This window comes from Dermacentor albipictus, chromosome 5 (assembly GCF_038994185.2).
Source record: "Dermacentor albipictus isolate Rhodes 1998 colony chromosome 5, USDA_Dalb.pri_finalv2, whole genome shotgun sequence".
NCBI classification, from domain to species: Eukaryota; Metazoa; Arthropoda; class Arachnida; order Ixodida; family Ixodidae; genus Dermacentor; species Dermacentor albipictus.
In genome coordinates, this window is record NC_091825.1 from 173,436,566 (window position 1) to 173,459,042 (window position 22,477).

Genomic DNA, 22,477 nt, shown 5'->3' on the forward strand with positions numbered 1-22,477 from the left:
TGTTAATGTTTTCTGAACGCAAGAGCAAAACAATGTTGACAACCACGCACAAAGCAAGATGTCTTGGCAGTGGTAGTAAACCAGGAAGATCACCTCAGGCATTTATAACAGTGTTTCTTAATTCACCTGATCATTAAGCAAGAAAAGTGTTGTCTTTTCATTCGTGGCAGTTATGTTTGTGTTGTGGGGTGTGACCTTTCTGTCTTTAATAAAATGCTGCAGTGGATGTGCTGGTGGCAGAGACATCTCTGCGGGTGTCCGTGCCCTACTTGCTGGCCTTGCTGCACTTTGTGTACGAGGCACTGCCGCTGCACGGCAGTCAGAAGCGGGGTGCAACCATGAGGCGCTGCCTGCCCTCGAACAACACTAGTGGCTACCACTCAGTCGTCAGTGCGCACAATGCCACTGTGGGCCTCTCCTGCTCACTGGTCCTCAAGAAACCCGAGATTGTCTTCTTTGCTGACCCTCGGGACCCAGGCAGCGAGGTCATCGTCCTCAAGGTGCATGCATAATTTATGCGCAGCATTGTCAAATACCAAATTGCAGTAATATGAATGCTATGGAAGAGTTCCATAAAGAGAGATGTAAGCACAGGAGGCGTGATATGTACTTTGTGGTGTTCACCAGCATGTGCAGACTTTTTTAGTTAAAAAGACCATGCAGCAGAAACTGCACTTTTTGTCAACTTGTTAGAAAAACCCACAGGCTTCACGGTGCTCTGCCTTAAAGGTGTACTGACAGAGCTGATGTTACCGGCTGCTACAAGTGGTGACCAAGGCAGTGAGCAATGTTTACACCAGCAAGTGTGGTGACTCTGAACTGTGTTGCTCAATTCTCAGAATTAATGTCACCTGCTTTTGTATGAAATGAGTTTGCATCTTCCTGACGACGTGAATAGAGCTCTTTTGAGTCTTGTTTACTACGGTACACTCTGCTAGCCTGGCTGTGCCTGGCTCTCACTTCTTTTTGCTTTCAGTCTTGGGCTCTGTTCATGCATTTTGATGACAATGTTGTTGCAATTTACTGGAAGTCTGTTTAAATTATGTGCGGTTCACTTCACCTGCTGGGATGGTTCACTGCGGAGATATGCACCACATTGCATCAGCACTGGCACTGCAGAACGTAGGAAACTAAGTGTGGCAGCAGCGATGCAACGCGTGAATTAATTTGTCGGAAGCTACATATAAAATAGCTGTTTGCACATTCTAATTCCGTGCTCTGCTGGTTGATTCAGCACCTTTGCAACTCAAGTTGCTGAGCGAAAAAATCAAGCAGAAATTGACTGACATTGCTGACATGAACCAAAGCCATCATTTATGAGCATTGCTTTACAACCAAGTTCATCACACTACAACTGACCAGCATGAATGTACCCCAGGAAGCACACACACACGCCCCACAACTAGCCAAGCAGAGGGCAAGCATGCCAAATAATAGCACCTGCACATATGTGTTCAGAATACAGCCTCCTAAAGTGTTGCAAGACTATCAGGCTTAAAGTCAGTTGCCTGGCCAGAACGGCTACGGCCCATGCTTCTTGTTAGCTGGGTGGACAATATAGCAACTCGGCCATTCATCACCCGTCGCTCAGTTCCATCACCGCCTTCATGGCATCATTGGTCATGAACACGCCTCACCCTCCATGCTGCGGTGAACTGCTTAGTTTGACTGCAGCGCATGTCTGCCATAGATTTGTTTCGTACCATTTTCCTTATTTATTCTTTATTACTCACAGTTCAACAGGTACAGTACTGTTAGTTGTGTTCAGTCTTTGCTATCATATTTTGGTTTGTTGCATGCATTAAATGTTTTGTGTTCCAGTGTCAACAAACAGTTTTGTCCTTAGTTGAGTGCTCCGAGGTTCTGATTCAGGGACCTGTTCAAAATCTAAAAAGAAACCTCATCACAAATTTTGAGATGATAATCAGTTATTCCTCAGCTTGCTTTTGTTATCCTATCCCTAACCAGACGAATGGCATGTCCCTTTTGCCTATTGGAGGACAATGCTGGTGCTGCTCTGATGCAGCTTCAAAGAGGCGAACAACTCTGCCTCTGCAGGACCCGATTCAGGTGCTTAGCTGATTTGCAAGCCACAACCTGGGAATCATTGGCATCGAACAAAAGGTGCTGTGAGTACATGCACTGAGGAACATATGTCCTAATGATTGCTCCTTGGAGGCTAGAGTGTCATCCTTACCGATTGGCCGAACATGCAGCCAATATTTCAATGGAAATGCTTTCTATCACACACAACGCCACAGATGTGGTATCTGCTTCCTTTTTGATCAAAGAATGTACAGTCACTGTGCTACCCCTTGCGGAATCACTTTGTGAAATCTTGACAGTGTGTTCTTTAGAAAAATTGTGTTTCATCATGTTGACCTTTCAAATCAAGTAATCACACACATCTAGCATGCGCACTTCATTACTAAGTGCTTTGCAATTGGTCTTGTTTGTAAGTCACTGGCTTTTTCTTTTTTCAGTTTATTTGCTCTTTTTATTGAATGCCTCGGTACTTGTCTCCTGCTCACCACCATGACCTAAACTGTTTCCACAGACACGGGAAGCTATGCTCACCTTCTCTTGAGGTGAGACATCAGAAGCTACACTCACTTGCTCTTGAGGTGAGACATTGGAATGGTGTCTTCAAACACGACAAGACCACTTAGTACTACTGTAAGCGATACATATGAATACTTGACAACCAACCCTGAGTTTACTCCGCAGTCTTCAAGGACATTATCAGTGAAACCACTGATAGAGCCGTGGAAAGAGAGAGAGAGAGATAAACATTTATTAGAGAGGTATGCCTACCTCTTGGTCATATCTGCCTTGCCACCCGGAGGCTCGAAAGCACTCTCCATCTTGTGTGGAACTTGCATGTTCCATTCTCCCTGAGCGACACGAAGTTACACTTGTCCTCTCCTGAGGTAAGCTATCTGCTTGTTCCTCAAATCTGACAAGGCCACTTGTTACTGCTACAAGAGCTACTATGCAAGAATGGGCAACCGTGCTATTATTTGCCTTGTACTAACGAGGTCAGAGCCCATGTGAACAATTTTTTTTATTGCCCATTCCGTCTGGCTTTTTAGAGGTTTTACCTCATTAGTTATTATGCGTTCACTTTGAAGGCATGCCCCATTTTTGGTGGAACTTGCCTGTTCCCTGCTTCCTGTTCCCTGCTTCCTGTTCCCTGCTTTGTGAGCTATTCTCAACCCTACCGTGGTTCATGTCAACCTGCGCTGGTCTGTTTCCTGCCCACCTCTCTCTCATCCTCTTGCTGAGTGCCTAGCGCTAATGAAAGACCGTGACAAGGTTCGATGCAGTCACTGGACAGATTCTGAATCGCTTCACCTAGAACTGCTTTTGGAGCGCACATCAAACGCTTGCTCAATGGAGCTTGCGCACGACTCAAGCTCGTGCATTTCTTCCTATACACATGCCATTTTTTTCCTTCTTAACCTTCGGACTCAACAACCACGTATGCTGCTTAACTTCGAACTGCTCCCTCTTTGCATTTTGTTCACCTTCTAGCAGCAGTATTTTTGCATCTCACTCATATTCTATCTGCTGCTTTTTTCCTTCTCACTCTGCAGCCCGCTCTTGATGCACTCGCACTTCTTGCTACTCTTACCATGCCTTTAACTCTGCTCCCCTCAGACCGATACGCTCTGCCAACTCCAGTAACTCCCGTGTGTTCATGTTTCCAAACGCATAGAAAATTCACAGCATAACAAATGACCTCGTCCTGTCACTACGGACGCCGACTTGTTATGCAGGTTCTTTTTAGATTTCAAAAAGTTCCGTTTGGCAGAACCTCAAAGCAGTCAGTTAAGGACAAAGCTGTTTATTACACTGGCACACAAAACATTTAATGCCCTCAATAAACCAAAATACGATAGCAATGACCTAATAACACAAATAACAACATTACACATCTTGAACTGAGAGTAAAAGGGAATCCATATGTAAAATTCTTTGAAACGCTGTTATGGCCAACATGCGGTGCTGCCAAACTAAGCAGTTCACCGTAGCATCAAGGGCGAGGCGAGTTGATGAGCTATAATCTTGCCAACAGTGAAGCAACGAGTGTTTAGTCCAACCAGCTGAGAAAAAGTATGCTCCATACCAGAAGCCTTGAGGATAGAAGTGACATAGTACCGAGACGTCCTGACCAGGCAGCTGTGTATGTAAGCTTGGGCCTGTAGTCCGACTGCTAACGTTTTGCCAATGGCCGCTGGAGTCCACACTACTCAGGACAGAATTCCGTGGTCTGAAGTCGTGAAGCACGGGAACAGGTTGACAGGTTGCGTTGGTCGGATGAAGCCTTGGTGGCTTGGATCCAAAATTTAGATGGCCAGTATTCTCCTGGTCCAGTGGCCAACCTCCTGGAACTACCTACCAATGCGCATCGACCTTTTCTTCTTTTCTGTGGCTTTGTGATTCCACACGATTGGTTTTCTATGGAGCTCCATGTTTCTCATCATTTGGTTTGTTGGAGCTCCATAGAATCCTGTGGTTGGCTCCTTAGCCTTTTATTTGTTTCTTGCTCCTCGTGCTCTTGTGCTTTCCATTCTTTGATGTCAACATCTTTTCTCAAGCATTTGCCTCACTTCCACGCACTCTTGGTCGTCAGTTTCTGTTCCTTGTTCACTGCACTTGACATTGCTCACCTCACTCATCAAGTAGTATGCTAATTGCCATGGCAACATGTATGAGCATGGTTCCAAGTTTTTCTTGCATTCATGTTGGCTTTTTTGTTAATGAAATGAAGTGGAAGAAATTCCAACACACTTAGTAAATTCTCATTGCTGGTTCGTATGCACTGTTTTGCAAGCAAAAATAGAAAAAGGTTAATTCTTTAGTTTAATTTGTATTAAGCAGTTTCTTGTCATTTGAATGTAAGAGAATCGCCGAAGTATAAGGCTTTCTTAGAGTGTTTCCTTGTATCGTCAACTTTGATGTACTGCCTCTTCAACCACATGATAAGGTTGAAGACATGGCGTGTTGGTGTAGCATACTTGAGGTTGGATTGTGCAACACTTTGACGAGACACACGGTAGAGAAATGCACACCACAGAGCATTACTTGCAACTATCGTTTTATTCCCTTGTCAGTGGAATAAATACAAGAATATACTCAAAGGGGAAGAGTGACAAAAACATTTTACAGACAGGGCCACCCACCAATGCCAAGCTGGCTTTGTCACATGATCATTTTTGCTGCACTTAACATCACGTTTTCGTTTTCCACACTGGAAAAATTGCTGAGCATTTGTGTGAAGGTAAAACCAGGTGCCACACAGAAACGGGGTTGTGAAGCATAACACAGAAAGAAGTTCATTTACTGCACTTGGGGAATGGTACATTCTGTTCTACTTCAGTGCAGCAGAAAGTACATCAGACAGACTGGACGATGTTTGAACGAAAGATTAAAGGAGCATGATTATAATGTTTTAAAAGCAGTCGCCGGACACCTTGGGATACATTGTAGAGATTGCGGATGTCAGCCATTCTTTAAGAAATGAAAGATTCTGAGCAAAGATGGCAGCCATATGACACAGGAGATAATCGAAGCCGCTGAGATTGCACGTGCGGGAATATGTGCGTAAGCATGCCATTCATCTCCCTTAGTGCACAAGAAATAGATTTCCTCATGCGCTAATCTGAAATTTTGTATTCTCGTCCATTTTTTTGTGATGTCGGGTGCAGCAAAAATGATCACGTGACAAAACCAGCTTGGCATTGGTGGATGGCCCTGTTTGTAAAGTTTTTTTGTCGTTCTCCCCCTTTGAGTATCTTCCTGTATTTATTCCACTGACAAGGGAATAAAACGATAGTTGCAAGTAGCGCTCTGTGGTCTGTGTTTCTCTTCTGCGTGTCTCGTCAAAATGCTGCGCTATCCAACCTCTAATAAACCACATGATAATTTTTATTTTGCTTGCTGGTAGGATCTTGTTTAAATATGCGTATACATTTTTTCACAATGCTTTGTGGTCTATACAGCTGTGCAATTCTGTGCAGCTGTGAATTCCTGCAAGCTGTGCAGGGTGCAATTCATGTTGTCATCAGTGAGAAAAGTGGAAAAAAGAAGTGCAGCCCTGTAGAGGCATCTTGCACTGCGTGCTTGCAGATGGACATCATGGTGGACTACTGCCGCAACCTGGGCCAGCAGAATATGACTGCCTCTGTGATTGACCTGCATGCCCTGTCATTCTTCTGGGACCAGAAGAAGAACACCCTGTACACTGTAAGTTGTCTGCTGCAGCTAGGCTGATGCAGCTTCACAGGTGTGTGCGCCATCTTATCACTTCGGATGCAGCAGAGCATCACATTCTGAATCTGATTTTATTCTCCCAAGATTTGGGAGGGACCCCAGACAAAAAGCTACAGCCAGTAGTTTGACAGGGTCTGGGCCCCTGGTTGCATGGCATGAATGCAAATAATGAAGGCAAATAATGCATAGAATAAAAATCGGGGGTGTGTCAGCACCAGTTCCTTGTTAGGCAGACGTTCCTCAGTGTCTATTTTGTTTGGAAGTTGGGATGTGCGGCTGACTCGCGCCCCTCGCGGGACCATCCTACGAGAGGATTTGGAGCAGTGTACCAGAATGGATGAACACGATCGTTTGAATGTGTCACCATTTGCATTACTGTACAAGCGAACGATTAGGCATTGGTGTTAAGCTTGGGGCTCGCTCGATATCCTGTTATGGTGAGTTGGACTTCATCGATTTGTTAGCACCCATCGGCATGCTGGTTGTGATTCAGCTAGCTGACATTGGTGTATAGAAGGCACAATAAATACCCTTTTGTTTGTTTCCACTACTGTGTTGTCTTTTATTGTCCCAAGAGCATGTTTCAGAACCCACAAAGTTGCCGGACTACAGTCACCGCCAAAGCAATTCTTCCCATAATTTCCCCACAATGCAGCATGTATTATGCAGTAAATCCACTTTAATTTGAACTCTGATATCTTGAAATATCAATTATTTCAAAATTATTTCTAGCCATTTTGTCAGCCCATGTGTTTTTCACCTCTTACCTCAAATAGTTCTTGCACTGGACTCTAGATATCGAAAAGGCCAGCACAAGGGCAGCACTGGCAATGTTGCTTGCATTTGCTTTTCACCTGGCAGGATCTTGCTAGCTGAGCCAGACGCCATGCCTGGCTGCACTCTTGGCTTATATTTCCCTATTAATTTCATCTATGACTGCTCACTTATTTTTCTATTTTCGTGACTTCACTCATCTGAACATTTTTTTCTGGTTTTTACATTTTTGAGTTAACTGGGGTTTACCGTAGATCAAATGAGGACAAGCATATTCTTCAGTACAAGTTTATAGAGCTTTTCATCAGGTGAGGAAGAAAGGACGCGCAGTGCTGCTTGAAAATGTTGCTGCCGCATGCCGTGAAATGATTTGGAGGCCTTTTGTCTCGTTCTACATGGAAATAAGGGATGTCAGTTCATACAAGGTCTTCATAGAACCACTGCAGCGCAGGAGTAACTACAGTATGCAGAAATTTATCTTGGCTGAGCAAACATGCGACGTGCATCATAAATCACTGTGTGTGTATGTGGTGTGAACTATTTTGGCTGTATTAGTTTTCACTCGATGAAAAAAACTGGCGTCTGTGAATTGAATCACTGTGTGCGTGACATTCTAAATCTATTCCGCACGTGCACCATGTCCGGTTACTAGGGGTGATAGCGCGACACGCCGACAAATGACCTGCTTGCTTTCATGAAGCTTCTTGGTCACAAATATACAATGGCAACTGCAATCATCATTCATGTGTGCACTGAGGCTACACAACTTTCTGCCTGGCCACACCGCACAAAATCAGGCTCTTGCCATCACGGAATGCAAGCCAAGAATGTAAAATTTCATATTTAGTCAACCTTAGCAGACAAATACTTCAGAAGAGTTAACTGCTGGGCTAGTTGGTGATCTTGCATACTGAAAAGATTTTGCGCCAAAAAACAACACACACAAGAAGAAAGACGACGACACCACAAGCGCCCGTGGTGTCGTCGTCTTTCTTCTTGTGTGTGTTGTTTTTTGGCACAAAATCTTTTCAGTATGCTTAGCAGACAAAGTGTGGTCATGATTGAACGTTTGGCGAAACCGCAAAACTCCGAAATTGCATTGGCGGCAACGATGTTCACGACGCAACTTGCACAGGTTGAGCACAAAAATTTTAATAAACGATTGTTCAGTGCACGAAATATCAGTTGCCGTTTCACATGTTCTTTATGGCGCGGCGCCTGTGGCAAAACCGTGAATCCGGAAAATAACTTCCGTCTGCTCAGAAGGATCTGAGGGCAAATTTTGCAGCTCAAGTAATGTCTCAGTACGCTTAGTAGGACCTGGATTAGTTTCCATGTCACCTGAGTGCATTAACAGCAACGCCATAGAGAAACAATCTCCAACAATTTCACAAAGCACTTGTTGGCATGGAAGCAATAGCAAAAAGGGGTCGTCACTTTTCTTAGCATAAAGAGGAACGCTTTTACACACCTGCGAAGTGGATAGGTGCACTGCATGAGCCATGGTGCTCCAAATGCTGCTTTTGTACCAACTAAATGGGCTGACGCTCAGACAGCTGCTTAAGTTGCCACTGCGTTGTGACGACACAGTTGACGGCGATAGTGTGCAGAAGGCTGGGCGCAGCAGTTGTAGTGGGTCGGTGTGGAGGTAGTTGCCAGCCTGCTGGTAGATTGTGGCCTTGCTTGATAGTAGCAGTGGTTGCGAAGGGTCATACTCCGAATACGCTGTGCACGGACACAGCAAGATAGCCTGCGAAGTGGAAAGGTGCGCTTTTTGAGCCATGGTGCTCCAAATGCTGCTTCCGTGCCAACTAAAAATCAGAGCATGACTGACAGTTGGGATTAAGTATGTTTATGTTAACCCTTTTAGATGCTGATTAATTGCATTGATTGAAAACTTACATTCACCACATTTCTTACTTCTTCATAATCATAAAAAGCGTATTTTGAATGTTTTAGCAAGTTGTGTAAGGTCTACAGAATGTGAACTCCATGCAAAAATGCATTACAGGAATTTCAAATATAAAAACGTCACTATTTCATGTCTAGTAGGCTTGAAATGTACCTATCCAGCAACTTCAATATAATTCCTGCTGCAAAACATTGTGAAAAACCACGAAAGAAGTCATCCTGCTACATATGACATGCTGATGGTTTCTCACTCGTTTTACTAAAACATTCTGCTCTTGTTATTCAAACTTGCAGCACTGTTCCAATCAGAAGTGTGTCAATACGTATACAACACAATCTGAATATTTTAACTTTCATCAGTGCTTTTGCTGTTGATGCAACATCTTGGTGTACACAAATGTGTACACAGCACCTGAAAGGGTTAATGTCACCATAAATGGTGATGTTTTTGTCTTCGTTGGTTAAACACTGAGTATTCCTTCTAGCTGTGAACAAAAATCCGAATAAGAGGATGATGGGGAACGATACACGGATGCCAGGATTTTGTTCCAGTTATCGAGTGACGGGAAATTCCGGTCGAACTTCAACCAGACAGATTCTCAGAACAAATTACCTAACGAAAGATCATGACAACGAGTGTATGCAATCGGCGAATTCACAAGAATGGCAGATCCACCGCTTCACTGAACCCCACTGTAACTATATTCACTGATATATCCTTGCAGGCCAAATAGATTGTCATCAACTGGTTTTAGCCATGTTTCAGAGAGGCATATTAAAGAAAAATTATGGTTAAGTATAGAAATAAAGCTTAAAAGGTTGTCATGATGCTTGCGGAGGCATTGAATATTGCAGTGAATGATTTAGGTGAATTGTCATGTAGCATAGTTTTCCTCTGATCACATGAAAATGTGCCTCTATTCATGGCGAGAATTTAACACATAAGAAGGCAAGTGCAGGCGCACTGATTATGCAAAGATGCCGAGGTTGTTTACATTCAAGATGCCATAAACACGACAATTCTCAGTCTTTCTGGCTTTGATCGCAGTTTTCAATCAAGAGGAACCGCCATCCTTTATTCATTTTCAATTTGAGAGCTTGCATGAAAAGTTGCTTGTTCTCTGGCGTGAGGCGATCGTTCATGAAAAATGGGGAGTCACTGTTTCGCGAAAATCTAATGGCTGATGTGGTGAGCTTAGCCTTTTTAGCTTTACTAATGAATTACGCTCGCTTCGATCTAGAACAGAAACGCATGATAATGTTCTTGTCTTTTTTTGTGGGCACACAATGAGCAATGTCAATTTCGGAGGGAATGACAGGACAGCCATTCTTTTCACCAATGGTCTGTATTAGAGCAAGGCAGTTTTCACCTTCGGTGACGGCAAGGCCTTTTATTTCTACATTATTCAGGTGAGAATACTGCTAGAGAGACATGAGACGTTGAGACAGCTTTGCATTATCGTCCTTCAACAACTTGTTTTCCTTCAAGATGGTCTTGTTCTGGACTTTCATGAATTCATACAGTCCGTTAAACTTGCTAAGACTTCCTTGCGTTGATTTCATTTCGGCACGGTGTTTCTATTTCTTTCACTAGCTCAGCACACGACAGCATCCTCAAGAAAACACAGACACTTGTGGCAACAGGGCAGTGGTAAAGATGGAATAGGAAATAGCAGACAAACCTGCACCAAGTATCGGGACAAAATTAGTTGCTTGCTCGCTGCCGCAACCCTTCCTGCCGCGCAGGCTAACATAAGCTGTTAACCAATTCACCAGCGGTACTAACATATTGGACCTGGTTTTAACTACTGGTTTGACTACTAGTCTGATTTCTTACATAGAAGGATTTAGGGACCACGAACTCTTTAATTTCCAAATTAGTCAAAAGTATTGCAAGGGTGAGGAATTATGCATGCGCATTGCCCACGTGGTACGATGTTCAACTCGGCTAGCAAAATATCGGGCAGCTACTCAGATGCTAAGTTCATGTGAACGAAGTTCGCTTCCTTGAGTCGAACGAGTAATTTCAATTTGTGCGAGGCTAAATAGAATGAGGGAAGCAAATTGCAACACCTCAACGCCACGGCCCACCAGGTTGTGTCCCTCCACGTGCGACAGGCAGCTTCGTAAAGCCTTAGGCCTAAAGTGTCACTACCCTGACAACAACCGGCATCCAAAAACAACACCCAAAATGAGCGCGAAACAGGCAGCCGCGAGGAGATGTCAGCTCTGTGAGGTGATCCTACTCCGCTCGGTGCACACAGCATCCGAGTTGCAGCGCCCACCTTCCCAGACGGTGTCGGCGCACCCGGTGCCAGGCCGCAATACCAGTCAGCCCGTAGTGGCACCCGTGGCCCGCGGCCACCCGGCTCCCAGAGCCGTGACTTCATCAGAGTCAAAGAGATAAGAGAAGCTATTTACATGAAAAATTCAGACCACCCACGTGGCTTCCGTACTCACTCGCTTCAGGCTTGCCAATATGCTCCGCGGGCGTATGCCTCACTCTCCCAGGATGCAGACCACGTGGCTCTCGTACCGACGAATGTCATAAAAAAATACTTGCGAAAAGGCTTAGCACGTTGACATGTTCAAACACACTACAGCCACCATCACCTTGCTCAAAAAAGCACGCCACCGACGCTAGCGATCAAAATCCACGCTAGCCCTACGCTTCAGTTCAAACAAAGGTCTCGAACGAAGCAAAACTGTTAAATCCATCGTCCTATGCCCCAAGAGGTTCACGTTGGGCAGCCAGATGAAGGGTTCTCCTCCGTGCTCTTGGGACAAAGGAACGACAACACAGTAGTGCAAAGAATCACAAGGGCATTTATTGCACCTTTCATATATCAATGCCTGCTAGCCAAGTTGCTATCCACAAAACATGCCGATCCCAGTTGAAAAAAACAATCGGACCCAATTGGAAAATTTCCACTTGTTTCCAATTGGTCCCATTTGTGTATTAGTACCCAATTGGGCCACTTGGAACAATTGGGCCAATTGGTTGTATACCATCTGGCTCAAATGGTGCAGTTGGCATAAAACCAATGGGTTGTATACCATTTGGCTCAAATGGTGCAGTTGGCATAAAACCAATTGGTTGTATACCATTTGGCTCAAATGGTGCACTTGGCACAAAACCAATTGGTTGTTGCCAATTGGGTCACATGGTGCAGTTGGCATAGAACCAATTGGGCTAATTGGCATGGAACCAAATGGTGCAAATGGAGCCGCTCGACGGGTCAAATGGTTTCGACTGTGCACCGCCTGCCTGCGCTGTGTGAATCTGGCAAACTAGCACAGCAATAAGGAACCACATTATTACGTGTTGCTCGGCTAGTTGGTTCACATATATTGTGATCTAATATGATGCAATACAATACGAACAGCACAGAAAGAGAATCTCTTCATTAACACTCTTCCCCATGCTTTTCTTGCTTCACATCATATCACACAACAAGGAGCCACTACTTCCTTAAGATGATAACTACATGTGACAATGAGGCAACAAGCGAAAAGTAGGATTTAAAGCTTTATTACTTAGAAAAATGCAATGCGGGATACTGTTCATATTCCTTTTCCGGTCTAGTCGCGCCACAACCTGCAGAAATGGATAAAAAAGAAAGACAGCATTGTGTATGGAATCCTCAAAAACCTGTTGCCCTCAAAAGCTGGCAAGACAGGCAAGCTGATATTGGATAAAAAGGCACCTCAATTTTAATATTCAGCAATCCAACCAGGTTGAAGAGAGTCACAATTTGCGGTTTATGCAGCTAAGGTTCAAGCAGCAAATGCAAGAAAATTGTTCTAATCAGTATATATATTTTGCTCTTCTGTCAATGTCAGCAATGTTCTCCCCCACGTAGTGATTCATACGTTTCACCAGTGCTGTCACGACGCTCTCGGGGAAACCTTGCTTTTAAAGAAATGCTCATGCAATACACTTGAAGTATTTTTGTCGAAATTAGTTCAGTGCATCATGCATATTTGCTACATTACACAAAAGCGTATACATATATCTGTGCAATCATTTAACTCAAACGAGTGTGCGTGACCCCTGCACTCGTGTAGTGCAGTAATGCAAATTAATTACAAGAGCTTTGGAAACGCGGAAACTTACCTTTGATCTGCAAAATTCTGGCAAGGTAGTGGGCACACGTGCCGGCCGCGTTTGTCCACTTCACCATATAAAAACCCGCCGAAAAGTCGTCGTCAGGCTTGAAGTTCTTTGTCTGTCACTGGCACAATTGCCAAATGTTTGTCGATTTCGTGCCGCACGAAGCACGCAAGGCGATCGTGACAAAGCGCAGAATGCAGTGCAGCACGCATGCACGACTGTCGGCGACTGTTTTTGTTGCTGCCATGGTTGCTGCACACAAGAGCACATGAGCACATGTTGCTAATGTTGATGTCGATTATGCTGTCCCGTTCGATCGCCAAGGAAAAATGACGCTGAGACAAAATTTAATTCCAAGGAAGAATTATTTCATAGATGTGAAATGTAAAATTTAAACAATATTGCTAAATTACAAATTGCATTATGCCTGAAAGTTGTTTGAGTCGTGTGTTTAAGAAACACATAAAACAGTGCAAGTTTTTTCTTTTTTTTTACTGTTTAACATGATCAATACACCGCGACCACTTTTTTTTACGGTTGTTCCCCATTTACTTAGCCTCCAAATTCCAAATAGTGTCTTGCAATCTCACGAATCCAATCTCGAATCTCACGTCCAAACTTCAAAAGAGAAATCTCAAAAGGAAAAGAGAAATCTGCAAATTTTGTACATAAGAGACATTAACATTTTCTCACTTAAATTTTATCCAAATGGTTTTGATAACTCCAATTGGACCATGTGGCAATTCTGATTTACCCAAATGGTCCTGCTGGAGACTCCATCTGGCCCAATTGGAAGGGAGGGTTTCCATATGAACCAATTGGCCGTTCTAACTGGTCCAAATGGTCCTGTTGGTGATAACACTTGGTCCAATTGGAAATTGCCGTTTCCAGTTGGACCCATTGATATTTCCAAATGGTTTCAATTGTTTTTTTCGACTGAGGTGCGCGACAAATCTAGAAGTCCGACTCACCGCGACCGGATAGCGAGCGAATATGTTCACCCCATACTGGATCTGAACGCCTGGTCATTCGCGTGTACGGTCACGCGAAGGGTGGCGCGTTCAAAGGCGGCCACGCGAGACGGTCTCGCAGAAGCATGGATCGGTACGCACGCGTGGGACGTCCGTCGCGTTCGCCAGTCCGCCACTCAAGAGCGCAAGCCTTCCTTTCCCGCGCCCAAGCCCCACCTGTCGGCGGCATCAGCAGCGCAACACTCGTGCCATCTCTCGTGCGGCGCTTCAACCAATCCGACCGCCGCGGGCGCCAGGCCACGTGGCGGGCGAAGCCGCCCTGCAGGAGACGAGCTATGCGGAAAAACTAGATCTCAGGGGAGGCGTGAGAGTCACGCATCCCCACAGTATCAGGACAAAATTTGTTGTTTGCTCGCTGCCGCAAGCCTTGCTGCCAAGTGACGGCTGAGCACATGGACACCCCCTTTTGTAGGTGATTTGGTGACTGAGGTCACTCCGGTAGATGTCTCTTGACTTCACATGAGTTCAGATAACAGCTGGCATGAGTTGTGACATGAACCAGCAGATGATGTCACTCCAGTTGATGCCACTTGAGTCCTACAGACCGTCGATAACAGCAGGCATGAATTGCAATCTCTACAAAGTATCGCGACAAAATTAGTTGCTTGCTCACTGCTGCAACCCTTGCTGCATATTGGAAAAGTATATAAAAAATGTTCGTATTTACGAATAGTGTCCCATTTGATTCGGAACATTGAATCGAATAGGACACTATTCGATTCACGATTTGAAAATTTTGAATATTCGCGCACTCTTACTTCGTATCTGCAACTAATGAAATGCAAATGGTGACGGCGACGTCCCACTTTCATTATGAAAGCTCATTAAGAAAAAAACATTCCCGTATGTGCAGGTAAATTCTTCACATCTTTTTTTTTTCTGATCGGATGTGGGAGGCATGTTATATTTTTCTTTTATCAGTTGGTGGCATGTTACATTCAGAACATTCAGGTAATTTCTATTTTATTCCTTTAAGCCAGTAAAAATGTGGTGCACATTAGCTTCAAGGGAGCATTAGAAACATGTAAATAAGGTATTTGAAGTGAACAAATATACACATTTTTCCACTTACAAGGCGCATCCCCAATCACAAGACCCTGGAAGGAAAAACAATCTGCACGTATAACCCATGCAAATAACTGCATAAATGGCCAAATCGTTGTAAGAACAATCTCTATTCACGGATACTGAGTCGTCTTCATCGTATCTTCGGGCAGCAGCTATGTTCCCCACCTCTTCGTCGATGTTGATAGTGGAGAACCATGCCCTAAAGGTGGTTTCAGGGCAGCACGAGCACGAGCCACACTGTTATGAAGCCACACTGTTAAGTCGAAATTTGCGTGTAGCTCATGATGCAATTTTACTGTTTTGGTGCTTGTTACGTGCAAAAAACAGGGTAAATTTTAAAACCTGTATTATCGACAGCTTCAGTTGAGCAAGTCGCATCGCATAGCTCATAGCCAAGACAAAGCAAAGACGAATTCGTTTACAGTCGCCTATCACCTACTCAGCAGATTTGTTGAAGGATGGTGGACAGATTGTTCTAGAGAAACTGGCCACCCTGTATACGCAATGCCTCATGACCTCGAGCGTACCGGAATCTTGGAAGAACGCTAACATAATCCTAATTCATAAGAAAGGAGATGCCAAAGACTTGAAAAATTATAGACCGATCAGCTTACTGTCCGTTGCCTACAAACTATTTACTAAGGTTATCGCAAATAGAATCAGGAATACCTTAGACTTCTGTCAAGCAAAGGACCAGGCAGGATTCCGTAAAGGCTACTCAACAATAGATCATATTCACACTATCAATCAGGTGATAGAGAAATGTGCGGAATATAACCAACCCTTATATATAGCTTTCATTGATTACGAGAAAGCGTTTGATTCTGTCGAAACCTCAGCAGTCATGGAGGCATTACGGAATCAGGGTGTAGATGAACCATATGTAAAAATACTGGAAGATATCTATAGCGGCTCCACAGCCACCGTAGTCCTCCACAAAGAAAGCAACAAAATCCCTATAAAGAAAGGCGTCAGGCAGGGAGATACGATATCTCCAATGCTATTCACAGCATGTTTACAGGAGGTATTCAGAGGCCTGGAGTGGGAAGAATTGGGGATAAAAGTTAATGGAGAGTACCTCAGTAATTTGCGATTCGCTGATGATATTGCCTTGCTTAGTAACTCAGGGGACCAATTGCAATGCATGCTCACTGACCTGGAGAGGCAAAGCAGAAGAGTGGGTCTAAAAATGAATCTGCAGAAAACTAAAGTAATGTTTAACAGTCCGGAAGAGAACAGCAATTTACAATAGGCAGCGAGGCACTGGAAGTCGTAAGGGAATACACCTACTTGGGGCAGGTAGTGACGGCGGATCCGGATCATGAGACGGAAATAATCAGGAGAATAAGAATGGGCTGGGGTGCGTTTGGCAGGCATTCTCAGATCATGAACAGCAGGTTGCCATTATCCCTCAAGAGAAAAGTATATAATAGCTGTGTCTTACCAGTACTCACCTATGGGGCAGAAACCTGGAGGTTTACGAAAAGAGTTCTACTCAAATTGAGGACGACGCAACGAGCTATGGAAAGAAGAATGATAGGTGTAACGTTAAGGGATAAGAAAAGAGCAGATTGGGTCAGGGAACAAACGCGAGTTAATGACATCTTAGTCGAAATCAAGAAAAAGAAATGGGCATGGGCAGGGCATGTAATGAGGAGGGAAGATAACCGATGGTCATTAAGGGTTACGGACTGGATCCCAAGGGAAGGGAAGCGTAGCAGGGGGTGGCAGAAAGTTAGGTGGGCGGATGAGATTAAGAAGTTTGGAGGGACGGCGTGGCCACAATTAGTACATGACCAGGGTTGTTGGAGAAATATGGGAGAGGCCTTTGCCCTGCAGTGGGCGTAACCAGGCTGATGATGATGATCACCTACTCAATTATTCAAACATTCCTCGCAGCAGCCATACAGCTTCCCAGGAGCCATATGGCCGCTCTAAATAGATTTGTTGGCATGGCACTAAACTGTTACTTTGGTGGTCAAAACATGGCAGGAAAGTGCTAGTCAGGCATAACAGCCACGTCAGATGTGGCATTGGATGGCAAACCATTGCAGGAACTTTGTTGCTCTTTGATGATCCGGCCCCAGATCATGCACACGGGCTAGACTGATAACTGCAAAAGTGGCTAGCATGCCTAAGAAGTTCGTCTGTGTGCTTGCAGAATGGAATGAGTTAAGTTTGCGCGTGGATAGAAACTAACAAGCTAATTTGCATGGTGTGGCATAACTCCTGGTGCTGCACAGTCAAGATTGCATTTCACAGCATTGTAATGTGTGGGAGATATGGGGTTCTCCTCCGTGCTCTTGGGACAAAGGAACGAAAACACAGTAGTGCAAACAATCACAAGGGCATTTATTGCACCTTTCATAGATCAATGCCCGCTAGCCGAGTTGCTATCCACAAAACATGCCGATGGGCGCGCGACAAATCTAGAAGTCCGACTTAGCGAGCGAATATGTTCGCCCCATGCTGGATCCCAACGCCTGGTCGTTCGCGCGCTCTGTCATGCGAACGGTGGCGCATTCCAAGGCGGCCACGTGAGACGGTCTCGCAAAAGCATGGGTCGGCGCACGCGAGGCACAGCACGTCCGCCCCGCTTGCTTCCCGAACCCCAAGAGGAAGCGCGCCTTCCGCTCCCGCACCCAAGTAACCTCGCAGCGGCGCGACACTCGCGCCATCTCTCACACCGCACTTGTACCACTCCGACCACCGCCGGCACCAGGCCACGCGAGCTGTGCGGGAAAACAGCATATCAGGGGATGCGTGAGAGTCGCGCATCCCCACAAATGACACACAATGGGTGAACACAGTATAATCCCACAGCTTCAACCGCCACAAAATTTTAAGTAGACTGAAGCACAACAGTGAGTAAAAGCCTGTAAACAAATTTTCTATGCTGCTGGAGTTGTAAGTAATGTTGAACTTGCATTTTTGCACGAAAATATCTGAATAACTGTACTTTGAAAATAAAATGACTCCGGAGATGATTCAGGACAACATTTATTTGGGCTAGATGGGGCATACTTGAATTTGGAAGGAACAGCACCAACTAAGACGATCACAAGTGGGGAGAAAGACACAGGACAAGCGCCAACTTCATCTATCTTTATTCACAGAAAAATCAGCAAATATAAGGAAAAACACAGACATGCGCACAATGACCATCATGCATCATCATGCCAAATCGTTCTAGATGGGACATTTCGCTTTTGAAGAGGGTCACGGAAATATCACTAACCTGGAGGAAAAAACTGTGTTAGTGATACTTCCGTGACCCTCTTCAAAAGCGAAATGTCCCATCTAGAACGGTTTGGCAGATGACGCATGATGGTCATTGTGCGCATGTCTGTGTTTTTCCTTACATTTGCTGATTTTTCGGTGAATAAAGATAGATGAAGTTGGCACTTGTCCTGTGTCGTTCTCCCCACTTGTGATCGTCTTAGTTGGCGCTGTTCCTTCCTGATTCCGGAGATGAACCTTGTTTCCATGTTTGCTAGTAAGAAACTAAATTTTCTTAGATTTGTCAACATCTGGTTCTTATGCAAAGGTTCTATGCAAATCTTACAACTATTCAAAGTATTCAGTTAAAAATTATTAGACTCTAATTACTTGTCTCTTTGGCTTACTATTTGCTTCGAAATATCACTGCTAGGAATTGGCTAGTAAATTAAATGAGATGTTTGACGTGCAAATGAAATATAGTAGTTGACTCTCCTGGCATATGTGCATTGAGCAACTTCCAGTGTATCCTCCCTCAGTTGAGGCCTCATTTAAGCCCTGTCACTGCAGCAACTCAGAGCATTAATGCTAAAATGCATTTATTTCCAAGCTAAGTTTTAACATGGCATCAAGTATTGAACCCAATTGGCGAGGGTTACACACTCCTAGGCAACATACTGCAAAAAAATATGCTATTCCTTGTTCTGAAGCATTCAGTAGTGTATTGTTGAGCCCAGGGTTTCGGTTCAAGCATCATATGACCTGCAAGTCTCATCATGTGGCCTGCATCATATGATCTACAAATCATTTTGACATGTTGGAGTTATAGAATGTTTTTCCCAATGAAATGCACCAACATGTGATATTTTTACTCGCTCCTTGTTGTGGCATTGTCTATACTAGGCATGTTACACAGCGATACAACCAGCCTCTGTGGATGGTTTCTCATTCTTATCTGCCAGGTGGCCAAGCCTTTCAGCATCGAAGTGAACCAGTCATACAAGCCAAGCAGTGGGGAGCACTCGCTTCTTGCCAAGGCCAGTGATATCAGCATCCACTTGTCCTCACATGTCATGTCGATGGCGACATCCATAGTCACCGAGCTTCTGTCTAACTTGAAGGTGCTTTAATTTATTCTTCACTTTATATAATATTGCATGGGGGTGGCTAAACAAGTTCTTGTTATTGTCAAATATTGTCAAATAACCGATTTGTTGAAAGTGACCACAAGAATATTGAAAATAAAAAATTTGTAGGCAAAACCAAAAAATAAATAGAAGGCAGCATAGCTCCATCTAGAAGGCAGCAAGAAAATTCTCGATGCCTATATGCATTTCGCAGGCAGTAATGCTGCTATGAAGTCCTGTATATATGTGGGTTAGAACGCTTGGCAAAAGGATTACTATTTACATGAAAAAGTCATTCCACATGCAATCTGATTACACAAGGTTCGGCTATAGCATTCGCACTGCGAGAATGATCAAGAATGTTCTGATTCATGCGGCTGCGTCTTGCACTGAGCGATAAGTTTTAACATGTGTAGCCAGTGAAACGCAATCACTGGAAAAAGGTAAACAAATATGCATGTCAATACTGTCAATTGCCACTAATTCAACCTTGATGGGACTGTTGAAATTGACCGAATTATCTAGTGGGTTGAATTAAACAATTTGCAGAAAAAACTTCAAAACATACCACTGATTCATTCGGCAGTAATTTGCCCAAGTCTAACACACCGAATCAAATGCGGGACCACCTTGTGTTTGTTCAAAGTAAAAACTAACATAGAAAGGATATTAAAGCTCCCAAACAAGGTAAAAATATAATGCTTTTTACAATATTTTAGCAAGAAGAATTGGCCAGGGTCTAATATTTGTCTCATAATGGCGGCTAGTTTCCTTCAATCAGCTTCACAGCATGGTTTTTAAAGTCAGCTTCGCGGCAATACATTTATGTTATGCGGTAAAGCAGATAAGCATCACAAAGGCAGTTTTGTATCCGATTGCTCCTGGCTGGGAAAGTACGGAGCAATTTTCCTGACAAAAAAAAAGGTGTGTGTTACAATTGTATAAATACCATAATCTGACGTTGTGAGCTATGGTTGTTGCTTGAAAATCTTTTTAGGGCTGATTGGTCAAGTTCAAATTATCCATTGAAGGCCAGTTCTAGGATCGAAATAAGGAAAGCTTAGGCCTATGGACACCAGCCAGGACCTTTGGTCAATATCGTATTAACCGAAAATTTGAATTAACCAGAGTCGAATTAACGGTAGTCTACTGTATGTACGTGAGAGCATTAGGCAAAAGGGTTTCTATCCATAGAGTTTCATACAATAATTACTCAAGGGAACTCTGGCGCTATTGTCTACAGGAGCTGCAATCAGGGTAGTTCAGCCAGCATGGAAATTATGGGAAGTACATCGAGAAGGGCTTTGTAATCTGGTTTCAAACGGCCTTACGACTTTGTAAATTTGTCAGTTTCAATAAAGTACTGCATAATAGATAATTAAATAAACAATATTAAAATTGTCTGATGGTAGAATTCGAACACAGGACCTCTAGCACAGAAGCCCAATATTGAAACCATTGCGCCAAGGACACATGCATTGACAAGCGGCATGGAATGCCCTTATGATTTTCTTGCGGGCAAAGCAGCGCGCTTAGATGCTTGGCGCATTTCAATTTGACCACTTTGACAGGTTGAGCCACTGCACTTAGTAGTGATTGTGCGTGTTTGCAGACTATTGTGCACTTAGAGAAGTATAACTCGCTTTTAAATTTAGGACAATGAAAACAGATAAAGTGTAACGAACAAAGCCACTAGAATGTCTGAATCCGCAAGTTTGAAGATCAGACTAATCCATGTACTTCCCACCATTCCCATGGTGGCTGAACGATCCCAGCACCAGAATTCCCTCTAGTAATTATTGTATGAAACTCTGTTACTTTCCACAAGAAAAGGTTATGTCATTCCACTTTGCAGAGCATTGAGTCGTGGTGTGGAGCTTGTTCTCTGTTTTGATTATGCAGCATGTGTCAAAACATTCCTCTAGCGTGCTGTACAGCTTGTCAGTGGATGAGACACCGGTGTTGTCAAATTATGTAATGTTTGAGAATGCAAAGGGGATATTGAAGCAGCTTGTTGATACCACTTTATTGGAACAAGCTTCATGTAACATCTTTGGATTTCCTTGGAAGAAGGCAAGCAGATTAGGACTCACACTGGACGTGGCATGCACTCAACACAATGTCAAGTAGCAGAGCTCTTGAATGTGCATCCTGAAGTGATTTGAATAGTTTAGAGTTGTATAGAAGTCATACAGTTAAGAATTTACTTATTTTATTTGCAATACTGCTAGTCTCAGTGAGACCAAAGCAGGGGGGCACAGTTTTACAAAAAGAAACAAACAGGTCATTATACATAGCACAGTAAAAGAAAGAAAGCAAAGAGAAAAAGTTTCTTTAACTACTGTAGAAATCACCAATGACGATGTGAAGTACAATACTTTTGGTTGGTACTACAATATGGCCATAACAGTATAACAACATAGTTGGTATAACATTATAATAATATAGTATTACTAGAATTTATATAAAAATTAGCGAATAAATGGCCCATGTAAGATTAGAGAAGCTATAAAGCTAACAGATAACCACGCAGAAGTGGCCAGTTTGGGGGTTGAAAGGCAGACATTCCACACGCAGAAGTAAGTATTACACTTTAATATATGTGGATGCATTAAGTGGCGTCTTCTCTGTTGGATGTGTCTAGGAAGAGGAAACTATGTCTGAGTGGAGGAGATTCCATTCTTTGATCGCACTTGGGAAAAGTGAAAACTTGAACGTGTCATTGCGAACACTGTAATGGTTTAGTGTAAACGGATGATTTTTTCATGATAGACGTGATGCAGACAAAATAATGTACTTAGCTCGGTCTATCTTATAACTGCCGTGCATTAGTTGGTAGGTGAATTTTAAGTGGGCTTCTCTGGCCCTAACAGATAGTGTATTAAGACCTGCGTTAGCTAAGAGGTTTGTTGGGGAGTCATAGGGCTTAATTGTATTTGTTAAAAATGAACCTCACA

General features: G+C 43.7%; 1 protein-coding gene across 12 annotated transcripts in view; it reads left to right on the forward strand.

Moving 5' to 3' along the window:
- Positions 1-22,477, forward strand: part of LOC135897507 (intermembrane lipid transfer protein VPS13A-like) — a 1,023,564-nt gene that overhangs the window by 412,857 nt on the left and 588,230 nt on the right. For all 12 annotated transcript variants that reach the window (XR_011514733.1, XR_011514732.1, XM_070539327.1 and 9 more), the window contains 3 exons: positions 223-500; positions 6,133-6,249; positions 19,356-19,514. Coding sequence is in view for 10 of the 12 variants with exons in the window: in XM_070539327.1 (XP_070395428.1) it covers positions 223-500; positions 6,133-6,249; positions 19,356-19,514 (554 nt within the window). In the remaining 2 variants the exon portion in view is untranslated. The remainder of the gene's footprint in view (positions 1-222; positions 501-6,132; positions 6,250-19,355; positions 19,515-22,477) is intronic.